We start from the raw sequence: 15,204 nt of genomic DNA on the forward strand, positions 1-15,204 counted from the left end.
ATAAGCGGCAGAAGCGGACTCTTCAGGGGCCTCCTTCCGCCCTCTTGCAGAGCTTGTGTGAACCGTACTCACCCAAACACCTTTTAGGAAAACATGAGGCCTTTCGATTAGTGAAGTGCATCACAGGATAGAGGCAAACACAGCCCCGCCAGGCAAGAGCACACCCCGGGAGTGGACGGGCCTGGGGCTTCCTCCCAGCTCGGGCGGTGGGCTCCTGGCGGCAGGGAGGGCATGAGGAGCGAGGCGCTCTGCCTCTGCCCCCCTGGGAGCAGGCAGAAGACCCCGGAGCTGGGAGGGCGTCTGGGTCTGTGCGGAATCCGGTCCTTCAGGGCAGCCGCCTGAGCACAGGGTCCTGCGTGCGGCCTCATCCTGAACCCGATTCTTGTGGGAACTCAAGCAGACTGGTCGTCCTAAGCCTGTGACTGGTGACACCAAGCTGGTAAAGGTCCAGCCACCTCTCCTCTCACTCGTGTGCCCCAGGGCTGCGCAAGTCAGCAGAAGACACATCGCAGAAGACACATCCCGGTCAGTTCAGGGCAGCTTGGAAAAGAAGTCTGGGAATATTTCAGGGGCACTTGTCAACAGACTGAGAATTCCAGACCCCCACCCCCCAATCCTAAACTGCACTTATATTGTCACTAAATAACATCATCTGTCTTTACAGATTCCAGTTATCATTTTTTAAGTTGCTTATTAAGAAAAATAAGCATGAATGTCAAAGTAGAAAGCCTGAATTTTAGTCTTGTTATTTTTTTCAAAGGTTTATGTATTTCCTTTAAATATAAATATGTCGGCTCAACTTTTAATTTCTTTTTTTTTTTTTTTCCTGTGGCCGCACCACACGGCATGCGGGATCTTAGTTCCCCCCACCAGGGATTGAACCCGTGCCCCCTGCGGTGGAAGTGCAGAGTCTTAACCACTGGACCGCCAGGGAAGTTGCTTAAATTAAAATTTCTGAAGTATGACTCCAGTACGTCTTGAAAACTTACAAGCCAAAGCAGAGAAAAACATTTAATAACCCCATTTGTGTATTCTATCAAAATAATAACAGGATTTAATTCGTTTGTGATAAGATACAGTAATAACTACATGCAGAGACTTTCTAAAACTTCCTGAACGGTCTTAAAATTTCTGATAAATGCTTACCTGCCATATATAAGACTTCAATTTATACAGAAAAGGGGTGTCACAATGAGTGAAAATATAAATTTCCCTGCACTTTCTTCAAAGAAAAACAAACTGCACACATTTGAAAACTAAAAAAAATCCAAATGCTTATAAATGCTTTTCTCCAGGTGTGAACTGAACTGCACAACCCATACACTGATAGAAAAAAAAATCTGATTATTTTTAATGATTTATGTATAAAAGAAAAATAAATTTTATGATACAATTTGAGAGACTACTTCATACAAAATTTTACTCACAATGTATGTAATTTTTTGCAACACAAAATCTCTAGTCTTATGTACAAATTCATTAAAGGCAGACACCTTCACTTGAAGCAAAACAGGGTCCCTTTAGGATGGTGGCTGCCATCCAAGTCAGTGGAAAAGAGACTATGAGCATGTGAGGGCTGGGGACTGACACACCTGCCCGCCGGCAGTGCTGCATTAGTGGAGCCTCGCCAAACTGAATTTTACGGTAAACTACGGAAAGGAGAAGAAGACCAATGTTTCGTGACGGCAGATCTTAATAATCTGACCTTGAACTTACTCAGCTTCGAAAGTCATAGAACTACCTTTGTAACAGATTTATTTTGGAAATTACACTAAGAAAAACTTAACCGTGCCATTTGTGCTAGTCTTTTAAAGAAACAAAACTTTCTCAGGCAAATTCTAACACTTAAAATGGCCCTCCTTGGGTTACATAATAAATACAGTATCTAGAAATAAAAGTATCAGGACCCAGACCTTAAGACCCGTAAGTATGTCTCCAAACAGTGAAATCCTTTATACACAAATTGAAGACTTTAGTAAGTATTTACAATATCATATGCAGTGAAAAACTAAATAAAAACCATGTTTAAAAAAAAAAAAACTTCTGCTTTAAAAAAACAATTTCCAAAAAAACGCTAACATTAAAAAATTTTGCAAATCCATGTATCCTTTTAAGTCTTCCTTTTGCAGTTTTCCCTAAGCTACCTGTCTCTCAGGTGCACAGGTGCTTACACCTGTGCGAAGGAAAAGGCATGATGCCGATGCCTTGGAGAGCAAGCCCCTCTTCTGGAGAGAACGAGGCAAGTGACACAAGTGTGCACGTGGCGAAAACCCAGGGGCAAAATGTTAAAGAAAGTGAGGAAAGGGCCTGTGACAATCTCATGTCCAGATGATGTCCATGAAGGCCATACTCAAACCTCCTTTTTAAATGTATGAACTTTAAGGGCTGGAAATATAAGCAAAAGATAAAAGGGACCAGTAAGAAAATTACATAACGTGTATGCAATTACAAAGAGGTTAAAAATTAAAGTTCACGCGTACCTCATAAAGATATGGGCCGAAATTAACCCTTTTCAAGTGGAAATGAGCTAAAAATATAATTCATTCATTTTCAGGCTTCATTGTATTTATGAAGCTCCTACCAAAATGTACAGCCATCTCACTCAGTGCTTGACTCAAGAAGTCCTGTCACTAGACTCAGAGTCTGAAATCACGGACGCCTGCATCCCTGGCTGCGCCAGCACCACTCACCTGCTGGCGAATCTGGCACAGAACTGAACAGCCTACGGGGGAAATACAAAGGACAGGCTTGTAAAGAAACTTTTCACACAGGCATTTGCGAGAGCTATTTATAACTAGCAGGTATTCTAGCAGAGGAAGGTAGGAACACATGGTCTTCACACACTGAATATGCCTCACGCTTGTAAAGCTCTGAAAATCAGTTGGATAACATTGTAAACTGTTCATTGTCTTCAAACGGAAACTTAAGGAGTAACGACGTGCAAACTGAGGGCGACCTTCAGTCTCCGAAACGTCTGCGCTTTCACCTCCTGGAACTCAGATGGATACTGTGTATCATTTTCTGAATTTTCTCTTCATTCCTCAGAATACTGGCCTTCACGGCGCAGATCCTGTCCTGCTGGTCTCTGACCAGCTGCTCCAGCTCCACCAGCTCCGCCTCCAAGGGCTCCAGGGCACAATCTGTGATGCTGACGGAAAGCAAAGCCAGGGGCTCATAAATATCTTTCACATTTTACATTTGCTTCTTAATTAAAACAGTGGAAGACAACAAAAGGGGAATTAGTCATTGCATCCAAAGAAAAAGGGTAAAAACATAAACGTACTCTTTTAGAGTGAAAAATTAAAATACTTTCAAATTACAGTCACAAAGCTTTGGGGATTTCGATAAGATACATGAAAAATATGGTATCCAAACTGCAAAGTTTGCTGTCTGTTTTAATGTCTAAATCTCGTTTTTGAACACTGACTGCAGATCTTCTCTAACTGCTACAAAGAAATGCACGTTATGCTAGGAACGAAAAAGAAAAAGAAACGTGTTTCCTTCGGGGGAGGAGGTAAGAAAGAGAGGGTCGAGGGGCCGTGGGCTCTCGGGAGCCCTCCCCCTGGGCTGCGGGCACACGTGGGCCCCGGGCCCCGCCCCCGCTCTCCCCCGCCCCGGCTCCCGCACCCCCGCCCCGGCCCCCACCTCTGCTCCTTCCGCAGGGCCTCAGCATGCTGCCGGTTCTCGCTGTGCCACAGCTGCAACTCGTTCTGCATGGCGTCGACGTCCTCCTGGATGTAGTCCATGATCTTGCCCAGGGGAAGTGCGCTCCTGCACAGGGTCTGGATGGACACACGGAGCTTCTCTATCTCCTTGGAGACTATGTCCTTCTCCTTCTTCCACGCCGACTCAAAGACGAGCAGTTTCTCCTACAGTCAGTGGGAAGAGAATGAAGAGAGAGCAACAGCCTCACTCCTAAGGCAGGACAGGGACTAATAAGGGCGGAAGGGGCGTGGGCGCGGGGACGGTGCCGGTTCGGGACCCACCGGGCTATGGGACACTGCTTCACTGCCGTGACCGCGAGACTAGGTCAGCAGTGGCCCGGGGTGCCGGGCCCTGTGTGAGCACGTCAGCAGCGCCCCGTAAGGCCCTGTCCCTGGAAGGCTGCCCGAGAGGCACATTTCTGTAGGGTAAGATTTTCATTTCCCAACTGGCCAGAAACTTACTGCCGCTGTTGTTACAAAAGCTCAGGCAGGGCCACCGATGATCTTCCCAAACCGTCTGGCGGGAAGGGGACCTGGCCCTGCATCTCACTCCTTGATGCACCACCCTCCCAGCTCGAACGACTCTGCAACCTGGCCTGCCAGGCCAGCGGAGGGCAGCCGCCAGCCGAGGAGAGGAGGGCCGCGAGGTGGAGAGGGAGGTGCGGTGTGCGGACGGAGGGCGCGGCCCTCGGCAGCACGGGGGCAGCAGGTGAGGTCGAGGAGGGCTGGCCTGGGCTGGCCGGTGCGGAGGCGACGGGGCCTGGGGCCCCGGCGGGCATCGAGGGTGCAGGGCTGGCGGGGGAGGGGCCAATGCACAGCAGGTGAAGGAGGTGACGATGGAGGCGACCAGGGAGCTTCACGCAGCTTTGGCCAGGGGTTCTTGGGCTCTTGGACAAGAATATTTAATTCCCTTCACATGAGGTTTTACCACAGACCTCTCTGAACTGCAAAAACTGATGTAAGAATCAACAAGCAGTTTGGGTCAGGAAACCTTTCCTGGGGAAATGAACCATGTTTAGCAAGTCCCCCCTGGGTGCCCCCACTCCACACAGGCTGACTAAAGGTCCCTGCTTTACCCACTGACACTGAGTCAGATGCATTAGGTTATAATTAATCAACGTCTTGTTTTATCTTTAAACTTCTTGTATTAAGTTAGATAACCACTTGTGTCACTTCTAATTCCGGTTTCAGACCGTAGGCCCCAGGAGGGCAGGAACCCTGCATCTGGTCCATATAAGTGCTCCTTAAATATGTGCCAAATGAATAGATGAAGTGAATAAGTAATTTCTGAGTCAAGATCCTAGCCTCACCACGTCCTGGCCTTTGGCAAACACACGGAAAGCCTTAACATAATGCCTGGCACACAGACAGTGTTAAGTACACAGGACTACAGATAAAAGGCCAAGCTCATAGAACTAATAAGTGAGCTCTGCAAGGCTGCGGGATACAAGATAAACATACGAAAATCCACTGTGTTTCTACTTACTGGCAGTGAACACACGGATACCAAAATTAAAAATACAATGCCATTTATAATTGCTCAAAAAAAAGAAATACTAGGTGTAAATCTAACCAAATATGTGCAGAACTTGTATACTGAAAACTACACAATGTGGATGAAATGAATCAAAGGAGATCTAAAAAGAGAGAGCCATACCCTGTTCATCAACTGCAGGATTCAACATAGTAGAGATGGCAATTCTCCCCAAGCTGATACATAGGTTTAATACAATTCTTACCAAAATCCCAAATTCCCTGTAGACATGGACAGGATTATCCTAAAACTTATACAGAAAGGCAAAGGAACTAGCATAGCTAAAACATTTTGAAAAAGAAGAAATAAGAGGGAAGAATCAGGCTACCCAATTTCAGGACTTCCCAGATAGCTACAGTAATCAAGACAGGGTGGTACTGGCAGGATGGACACACAGACCAATGGAACAGAGAACCCAGAAGCAGATCCTCACAAATATGCCCAGCTGATTTTTGACGCAGGCGCACAGCAATCCAGCGGAGGAGACAGCCAGCCAACAGAAGGCACCGGAGCAACTGGACAGCCACAGGGAAAATGAACCTTGACCTAAGTCTCACATCTTGTACAAAAATTAACTCAAAATGCATCACAGACCTAAATGTAAAACAGAAAACTATAAAACTTCTAGAAAGAAAGCTAGAAGAAAATCCTTGGGATTTAGGGCCAGGCAAAGAGTTCTGACTTGACACCGAAAGCACGATCAATTAAAGGAAAAACTGATAAACTGGACTTCATCAGAATTAAAAACTGTCGCTGGGCAAGAAACCCTGTTGAGAGCATGCAAGAAAGCCTAGAGAGTGAGAGGACATATGTTCAAACCACAGACCTGGTGAAGGACTAGTACCTAGAATGTAAAAACTCTCAAAAGTCAACAGCAAAAAAAGCAAACCATCAAATTAGAAAATGGACAAAAGAACAGACATTTCACCAAAGATGATATACAGAAGGCCAACGAGCACGTGAAAAGATGTTCAAAATCATTACCTATTAAGGAAATGGAAATTAGAACCACCATGAGATAACACTCCACACCTATCAGAATGTTTAAAACAAAAAACAGCGACCACGCCAAATGCTGGGAAGGGTGCAGAGAAACTGGATCCCCCATTCACGGCTGGTGGGAATGTAAAGTGGTGCAGCTGCTCTGGAAAACCAGTCGGCAGTTTCTTTAAAAGCTAAACGTGCAGCTACCATACGACCCAGCAATTGTACTCCTGGGCACTGATCCCAGAGAAGAGAAGACATGTTCACACAAAAACCTGTATAGGTATGTTTACAGAAGCTGTATTCAAGGAGCCAAAAACTGGACACAACCCAGATGCCCTTCAAGGAGTGAGTAGTTAAATAAACTATGCCCCATCTGTATCGTGGAATACTACTTGGCAATAAAAAAGGAACGAACTGTTGTTCGCACAACAACCTGGACGGACCTTGAGAGAGTTATGCTGAGTGAAAAAAGCCAGTCTCAAAACTTACATGCTGCGGGCTTCCCTAGTGGCGCATTGGTTAAGAATCTGCCTGCCAATGCAGGGGACACGGGTTCGAGCCCTGGTCCGGGAAGATCCAATATGCTGCAGAGCAACTAAGCCCACGCGTCATAATTACTGAGCCTGCGCTCTAGAGCCTGTGAGCCACAATTACTGAGCCCATGTGCTGCAACTACTGAAGCCCGCACGCCTAGAGCCCATGCTCCGCAAGAAGAGAAGCCACCACAATGAGTAGCCTGCGCACCGCAACGAAGAGTAGCCCCCGCTCGCCACAACTAGAGAAAGCCCGCGCGCAGCAACGAAGACCCAACGCAGCCAAAAATAAATACAAATTTTAAAATTAAAAAAAAAACAACTTACATGCTGCATGATTCCATTTATATAACATTCTTAAAATGATAAAACTATAAAAACGGAGAACAGATTAGTGGTTGCCAGGGGTTCAGGACGGGGTGGGGTGGAAGGTAGAGAATGGACTGTGGTGATACAAGGGCAACAAGAGGGATCCTTGTGATGCTGGAGATGTTGTATCTTGACTGTATCAAGGTCAGCATCCTGGGTGTCATACTGCACTCAGTTCTGTAAGATGTTATCAGTGGGAAAAACTGAGCAAGGTGTCCCTGGGATCTCTCTATTATTTCTTACAACTGCATTTGAATCTACAGTTATCGCAAAATAAGTTTAATTAAGGAAAAAAGGTAGTAGCTATAAAAATGCTTTTAAATTACAATGCTAAATGACTAAAATGAATCAATACAATGACAAACGACTTCCCAGGAAAAACTGTGTTGCCTTTATTATATTGACTACTTACTTAGTTGAGACATTTAAAATTCTATTTAAACCGACTCATAATGATTATTAAGTAATTCCTATGTATTTGGCATCACGTTGTCTCTAACACAAAACTGTTTAGGGCACAGAACTTAGGATGGAGACTAACAGGCACAACGTCTTGCCAAACTGGCAAGTCCCAACGTGAAGACAATAAGGGGTCATCTGTCAAAATCCTTCATGTTTCTGTGGCACAGAACCAAGCAGGATTGGGAACAGTAATCTTGCTTTTTTTTTTTTTTTTTTTTTTGCGGTACGCGGGCCTCTCACTGCTGTGGCCTCTCCCGTTGCGGAGCACAGGCTCCGGACGCACAGGCTCGGCGGCCATGGCTCACGGGCCCAGCCGCTCCGCGGCATGTGGGATCTTCCCGGACCGGGGCACGAACCCGCGTCCCCTGCATCGGCAGGCGGACTCTCAACCACTGCGCCACCAGGGAAGCCCGGGAACACTAATCTTAAAGGTCATAATTCTAAGAGCCTCAGATGTTAAACAAGATACATTTGGGCTTGGATTATGATGGTTGGGAGAGGCTTTGATTATTGCTGCAAAATATCAAAATGCTGGCATTTTTCAAACTTTCACTTAAAGCGGCAGGTGGGGTGGATAAGTCGAGCACTGATCATGTGCTTTAGAAGCACACTCCACTGACGACAGCCTCTGATTTACGCAGAGCTTCTACTGCTGTATCAGCAACTTTCCAGACAAATACAACCATTATAAACCCTTGTTTTATAGACTTTTAATACGTACGGTAGAACTGGAGAATCCACCACCACACTCACCATACAGGAATCAGTCACATGAAATATACTTAATTTTTGAAAACAGAAGAGCAAAAAGTAACAAAACTGTATCATGATCCAAAATAGCACCTAAAACCGCCTAGAACACAAGAGGGCCTAGTGGGCGAGGCGCGAGCGGTCGGGAGCGTGTGCTCTGCAGAGCCCGTGCCGGTCCCAGCCTGCCTCACCGCCTCCCATCTTTACGGCCTTGGGAGCTTGACGTGACCTCTCTGTACCTCGGTTTCCTCACCATAAAACAGAAGTAATAATATTTACCCTGCAGGTCAGATTAAGTGGGGTAATATAAAATAAGCAGCTCGGTGCCTCGCACAGAGTAAGCCCTCAGTAAACGGTAACCATTATAAATTGATCCACCATGAGGGACGAAGCCGCAAGGCCTGCAGGGGGAGCAGGCGAGTCCCTGCTTCAGTGCGGGCGCCGCCGCTCCAGGCAAGGCGACAGGCTGACAGGTACGCTGCTGTACTGTCAACACCAACCGACAAGCTGTGTGCCCAGCTGCAGGCGGACAAGTTCTTTCACCAAAAAATCATTTGCCTTCCTTCCTGACACATCCCCTTCCCCATCGCCACTTCATAAATAACCCAAACCATGAAATTAGCCCTTAAAAATCTTTACCGAAAGACTGCAGTGCTGAGCTCGGAGATCTGCAGCTCCTGCGTGTGGCTTGCCACGGGATCAGCTGCTACAGGTGACACAGAGGGGCGGCAGCTGTGTGTCGCGGGCACACACACCCGCCCGCCCTCCCGCCTGGCCGGCCCTCCGCCTGCCGCAGGCTGCATGCAGACTGTTTGCTCAGCTGGTAGCGTCTGGCCGGCCACTTCGCACGGGCGCTTCAGAAAAAGTGACTTTCCAAGAGTTTTCAGGTGAAGAGTTACTCCTGGGACTTAATATTATTTGCATGTACCACACACACACTTGTCCCCAGAACTGTGGGCATTTGTGTTTATAGTGCTTTTTAAATTTATAATGATTTATTATTATAAGTCATACACATAAAAACTGCTGACCTCCGAGATTTGTTTCTTTAAATTTCAATTACAATGCTTCAGGGCAAAAAAGTACTATTGTTAAAATAATGCTTGAAAGCCTGACCCTTAGATTCTGCTAGAAGTCTCTCAGAAGCCGGATCTGGGGTACGACACTGCCCTCCACTCTGCCGCTGATCTGAGGGGTCACGGACACTCCCGAGCAGAGCTCCACCCTACATGAAGCCAACCCGATAAACAAAGGCCTGATTAATTGAGGGGGGGGTAATAAATCAAAGAGTGTGAGTATTTGCTTTAAGTAACATACTCGCCCGTGACTTCAGGAAGCGATTTATACACAACCTGCAAAAGTTCATTTTCTTCCTAAACCGAGGAATGCCTGCGTCCAAGTTACACGAGAGAAGCAGAGACCCACGAATAATGATGCCAAGCGTCCTGTTCACCCAGAAATATTCCATCACCAAACTTCTCTGTAAACCACACATTCATTTCTAGTGTGGGTCAAACTGGTATCTTGAACGCACAGTAGAACAGTCTGGAATCAAACACTTTCACCTTTACACACACACACAAAAGCACCTAAGACACAAATGAACGGTTTAACAAAATGATAAAGTGACACCTGCAGCCATCATCTGGGTGAGGAAAGCAAACCCTGCCAGGGTCCCCAAAGCCCAAGGTCACTGTCAGTCTGCCGTCCCTGGTGTTCGAGTCCCAGGTCTGCATGACGGGCTCTGCTGTTTGCTGACCCGTGTGCCTGTCCTATGTGCACGGGACAAATGGAATCACACATGTATCTGCATGTGTTGGACTCTGTTGCTCAGCGCTGTACTTGAGAATCAACCATGTAATTACGAGCACACGCGTTCTGTTCATCTGCATTGCTGAACGGTTATGTCATCATATAAATACACCATGATTTATCCAACCACCCCACTGCTGGTGGACACTTGGGTGATTCTTGGTCTGGGGCCATGACAAACAAGGCCACTCGGAACAACCTTATACATCTGTCCTAATACACACAGGCACACAGGCACAGGATTCTCCACGGCATGCAACAGGAAGTGGCACTGCTAGGTCAACGGGTACGTATGTCACACAGTTTTCCAAAGTGCTTGTACCAATTTACATCAAATATTTTTCACAAGCCAGTATTTTACTTCTGTGCATATACAAGAACATCGACTCCGATGGCATTTCCACAATCTGACAGCTGCAGGTGTAACTACTGAACACTGGCAGCAGAGAGAAAACCGCCGGTCCAAGTCAGGGACACGCTGTTAAAAAAAAAACCTCCCAGCTGGTAAAATCTGCTCGCTGCAGCCACTACGGACAAGAAATAAACACGAGCAGGAAGCTTTTAGAACGTATGTATGAGAAGCTATATAGTGTGAGGTTCACTGATGTCCTACCTGTGCGACTGTCCACATAATCTTGGGCAAGATAACTCCTGTGCCTCAGTTTCCTAACCTAGAAAATGGGGATGACACCTATCTCATAAATTACTGGGAGGATTAAATGAAGTGATGTATGCAACTCCTTAGGGATAGTAAGTGCTCTATCAATGTCAGCTGTTGTTATAATTATATTGTCTACGACTGAGACTATCCGGTGGGTAAGCTGCTACAGGAGAAGAAATGCATATAAGGAACCACCTAGAACCTGGTGCAGAGAGAAATCCAAAGATCATTAACTGTTAGCTACTTCTACAAACATTAACGTACTTGGAAAGGAACGAGGAACCCTCTCGGAAGGCCGGTGTGTAAGATAAGAGTACAGAGGCTTGGCGTGGGGTCACTGCGGCTGAAGCCAAAGGTTACTGCACGGAACAGAGAAGACGTACCTTCAGCCTGGCCTTTCGGACTGACGTGAAAATGGCAAGAATTTAAAAAATCATCTTGTCACATGGAGGACTGACCATAATGACACTAACAAAGCAGGCAACAGGGCAATGTGGAGCTCAGATCCCCAGCCACAGTGATCCCTTCTCTACTTAGAGTAATGAAAGTAAGTTAGGAATGTGACATTACTGGCCTGAACCTGGTCCTTTCAAACATTTTCATGGAAGGCTATTCTCGTATATATTTATGCTTTCAGAAAAACTTCAGAATATTCCCTGCCAAATTCCCAAACATCCATTGAATATTTACTGGAATTGCATTAAACTTACAAGTTAACTTGAGAGAAGTGACATCTCTATAATATTGAGTTTCCATCCAGAAACACAATGTCTCTCTCAACTTTTTCCAGACCTTTTATATTTCTTGGTAAAATTCTGTGGCTTCTCAATACAGTTACTATAAATTCTTTTTTTTTTTTTTTTTCGCACCCGACCCCCTATAAATTCTTATTAAATGCACACATGCCTTGGAAACTTACATTTTTGTTTCCAGTTCTGGATGGGGGACTTGATATACATTGTTTCCAACCGGTTATTGCTGACATATAGGAAAAGTACTGACTTCTGTGTATTTATTTTGTCACTGGCCACCTTATAAATTTTTTAAATAGTTTTAACTTTTAGGGGGTTGATTGACTCGGTAGACTGCTGTCATCTTCAAATGATGGTGACCCTGTCTCCTTTCCAGAATTCAACCTCATTTCTTTTTGTACCAGTTAGACCCTCCAGAATATCTCAGCCAGGTTTCCCTTCACATCCTTGTTCCTGAATTCCACGGAAACACCTGCAGCCCCTCCCTGCTGTGTAGGTTGCCGACTGCTCGTTGCAGGTACTCTCCCTCCTGTGGCCAGAGGAACCTTCCTACCCCTCGTTCACTGCAAGCTCTTAGCAATAATGGATGTTGAATTTTATATGTGCCATTTATTCTTGAGAGACAACCCACTCACTAGTGATTTTATTTGGTTCAAGAATAATTTCTTGGTTAAATGTACCGTAAGTAAGCTAAGTTCAAAGGATGCTACAACGGCTGACTTGAATTTTTTTTAACTGAAACAACTGACTCTTTCCTGGATGTAGCAGCCCAAAAGAAGAAGAAACACTGACTATTAAAGAGAATGGACAAAAATATATTTATCCACTAGGGAATAGGGTTTCCATTCCTACAGTGTACTCTATTTCACTATTAATCATATAATAAAATATATGCTTTAGAAAAAAAACAAGATTAGGAATTCGTAACCATGAACCTTTATTTTTGTATTTCTTTATCTTTGTTTAAATCTCTAAAATTCATTCTAGCTAGAGATTTTTAGGATTCTGCAATTCTTTTAAGCTACAGCAAGTAGATTCTGCCCAAATAACAGAACTGAAACCGAACTAGGGAACAACTATAAAACAGAACAAACTGTCAGAGGCAACCATGCTCAGGAGATGAAGAAAGGCAGTGGACGGCTCAGAGCTGGACAGGAGGACACGCGGGCAGCCAGCCCACTCTCGCTCCGCTCTCCACGTGGGGACAATCTCCCAACCGCGGCACAGAGCAGGGGGCCACCAAGCTTTGGAGACTCTACCACAAGGCAGCGGCTGTGCTGACTCTGCAGGCAGGGAGCCCTTGGAGAGGTCCAGCACACCACCAGAGCAAAACAAGCCAGTGTGGATGCACTGGAGAGGGAAAGAGAAACAGCCTGACCTCACCCATGGTGTCACTCCTCCCCGAGGAGGAGCAGCTTAGGGCCAAGAGAGACCACCATGGCCTGTGACTTCCCCCTCGGGGACAGTGAGAGCGCCGGAGTGGGCACTCCGCTTCCCCAGCTGTGCGGGAAGCTGCCAAGGAGGCTCCTTTCTCTCTCGCCCCATCCAGAGCTGTGGGCTGCATGCCTGGGGGCTCGGAGTGGCTGGGAGAGTGGCAGGTAGCTAAACTGATGCAGACCCTACTGCGCCCACCGCACACTCCACCAACAAGTCCGCCTATACGAGCCGCTGGGGACACCTCACCTACGGAGCCCCAGCTGGCCCATGGGTGCCCCCCAGCGCTCAGCGTGCCTCACCCACACGCACTCCCACCCTGCGGCCACTCCTGTGTGTGATCCCCACATGGTGAGAGCAAGCTCTGACAGACGGCTACTGAGCACGCGCAGAGAGCCAGCCTGAGTCTGTGGAGGGAGAGACCACAACCTTCAGCTTGAGCTCCACTCCTGGGAAAAGAAACAGAGGCTGTCATCACCCAGCCGGGAGCTACGGGGCAGAGAGACGGCACAGAAGCTGAGGAATTCTGCTGGAGGAGGGAGCAAGAAACGGCAAGAAACATGGAGTGAGCGTACGCATAGGAGATGAGAAAGCCTCAGAATCCCTAGCAGGGCTGGTGGAAATATTTATCACCCAAAGGCAGTCAGTAAAGACTGGAGGAGATGGCTGCCACTTCAAACGTGAAGACAGCAACATAAGACTCAAGCAACAAGGGCCTTCCTGGTGGCGCAGTGGTTGAGAATCCACCTGCCAATGCAGGGGACGTGGGTTCGAGCTCTGGTCTGGAAAGATCCCACATGCTGCAGAGCAGCTAAGCCCATGCGCCGCAACTACTGAGCCTGCGATCTGGAGCCCGCGAGCCACAACTACTGAGCCCACATGCCACAACTACTGAAGCCCACACGCCTAGAGCCCGTGCTCCACAACAAGAGAAGCCACCGCCAATGAGAAGCCGGCACACCACAACAAAAGAGTAGCCCCTGCTCACTGCAACTAGAGAAAGCCTGCGTGCAGCAACAAAGACCCAACACAGCCAAAAATAAGTAAATAAGATAAATAAATTTAAAAAAAAAGACTCAAGGAACATGAAAAATCAAGAAAACATGACACCACCAATACTCTTCCAGTAACCAATACCAAAGACATGGAGAGCTCCAATTTACCTGATAAAGAACCCAAAATAGCTATTTTAAGGGAGTTCGACGAGCTGCAAGGAAACACAGACAGTTCAACAAATCAGGAAAATAACATAGGAAAAAAATGATGTTTAACAGAGAGATAGAAACAGAAGTTCTGGAGCTGAATAACACAACCAATGAAATGAAAAATGTGACGAGAGCATCAACAACAGAACGGTTCAAGCGGAAGAAGAATCTGTGACATAGAAGACAAGACCTTCAAAATGACCCTGTCTGGGGGGAAAAGCATGAATGAAAAAGGGTGAAGAAAGCCTATGTGATCAATGGGCACCATCACGAGAAGCAATCTACAAACTACTGGAGTCCCAGAAGAAAAGAGGGAGAAAGGGGCAGAAAGCTTATTGAAAGAAATAACGGCTGAGAACTTCCCAAATCTGGAAGAAGAGTTGGACATCCAAGTTCATGAAGCTCACAGTTCATCAAACAAACTTCACCTAAGGAGATCCTCTCCAAGACACACAATAATGAAACTGTCAAAAATCAAAGACAAGAAGAGACTCTTAAAGCAGCAAGAGAAGAGCAGCTTGCAACTTCCAGCTATCCCCATAAAGCAATCTGCAGATCTGCCAGCAGAAACCCTATAGGCCAGGAAAGAGGGGGACAAAATATTCAGAGAGATGAAGGAAAAAACTGCCAACCAAGAATACTCTATCCAGCAAAGCTGTCCTTCAGAAATGAAGGAGAGATAAGACTTTCTTAGATAAACAAAAGCTGAGGGAGTTCATCACCACTAGATCTGCCTTATAAGAAATGCTGAAAGGAGTTCTTCAGGCTGAAACTAAAGGACACTAATAAGTAACATGAAAACATGAAAATATACAATACACTGGTGAAGATAAGTATATGTCAAATTCAAAATACTCTAATACTGGCCTCTTGCCTTCGAAGATGGCCCACACTCTGCCTACAGAGTGTGTATCTCCCTGAATAAACCTGCTTTTGCTTTAAAAATAAATAGATAAATAGGTGCATGTATAAATGCAATTAGTTTTCTTGAAATGTAGTAT

At 46.1% G+C, this 15,204-nt stretch overlaps 1 protein-coding gene across 10 annotated transcripts in view; it reads right to left on the bottom strand.

Annotated features, from left to right (window-relative positions):
* Positions 1-1,321: 1,321 nt before the first annotated feature.
* Positions 1,322-15,204, bottom strand: part of IFT54 (intraflagellar transport 54) — a 66,228-nt gene continuing 52,345 nt past the window's right edge. For 9 of the 10 annotated variants that reach the window (XM_027116877.1, XM_027116917.1, XM_027116897.1 and 6 more), the window contains 2 exons: positions 3,646-3,869; positions 1,322-3,148 (listed from right to left, as the gene is read on the bottom strand). In XM_027116877.1, the coding sequence (XP_026972678.1) occupies positions 2,983-3,148; positions 3,646-3,869 (390 nt within the window). In that variant the 3' untranslated portion in view covers positions 1,322-2,982. Of the gene's footprint in view, positions 3,149-3,645; positions 3,870-15,204 lie in introns of those variants that run through there. The other variant, XM_027116939.1, reaches the window with a different exon arrangement.

Source organism: Aethalodelphis obliquidens, unplaced genomic scaffold, assembly GCF_003676395.1.
Source record: "Aethalodelphis obliquidens isolate GAN/ISIS:26980383/991018 unplaced genomic scaffold, ASM367639v1 scaffold2, whole genome shotgun sequence".
Taxonomy (NCBI): Eukaryota; Metazoa; Chordata; class Mammalia; order Artiodactyla; family Delphinidae; genus Aethalodelphis; species Aethalodelphis obliquidens.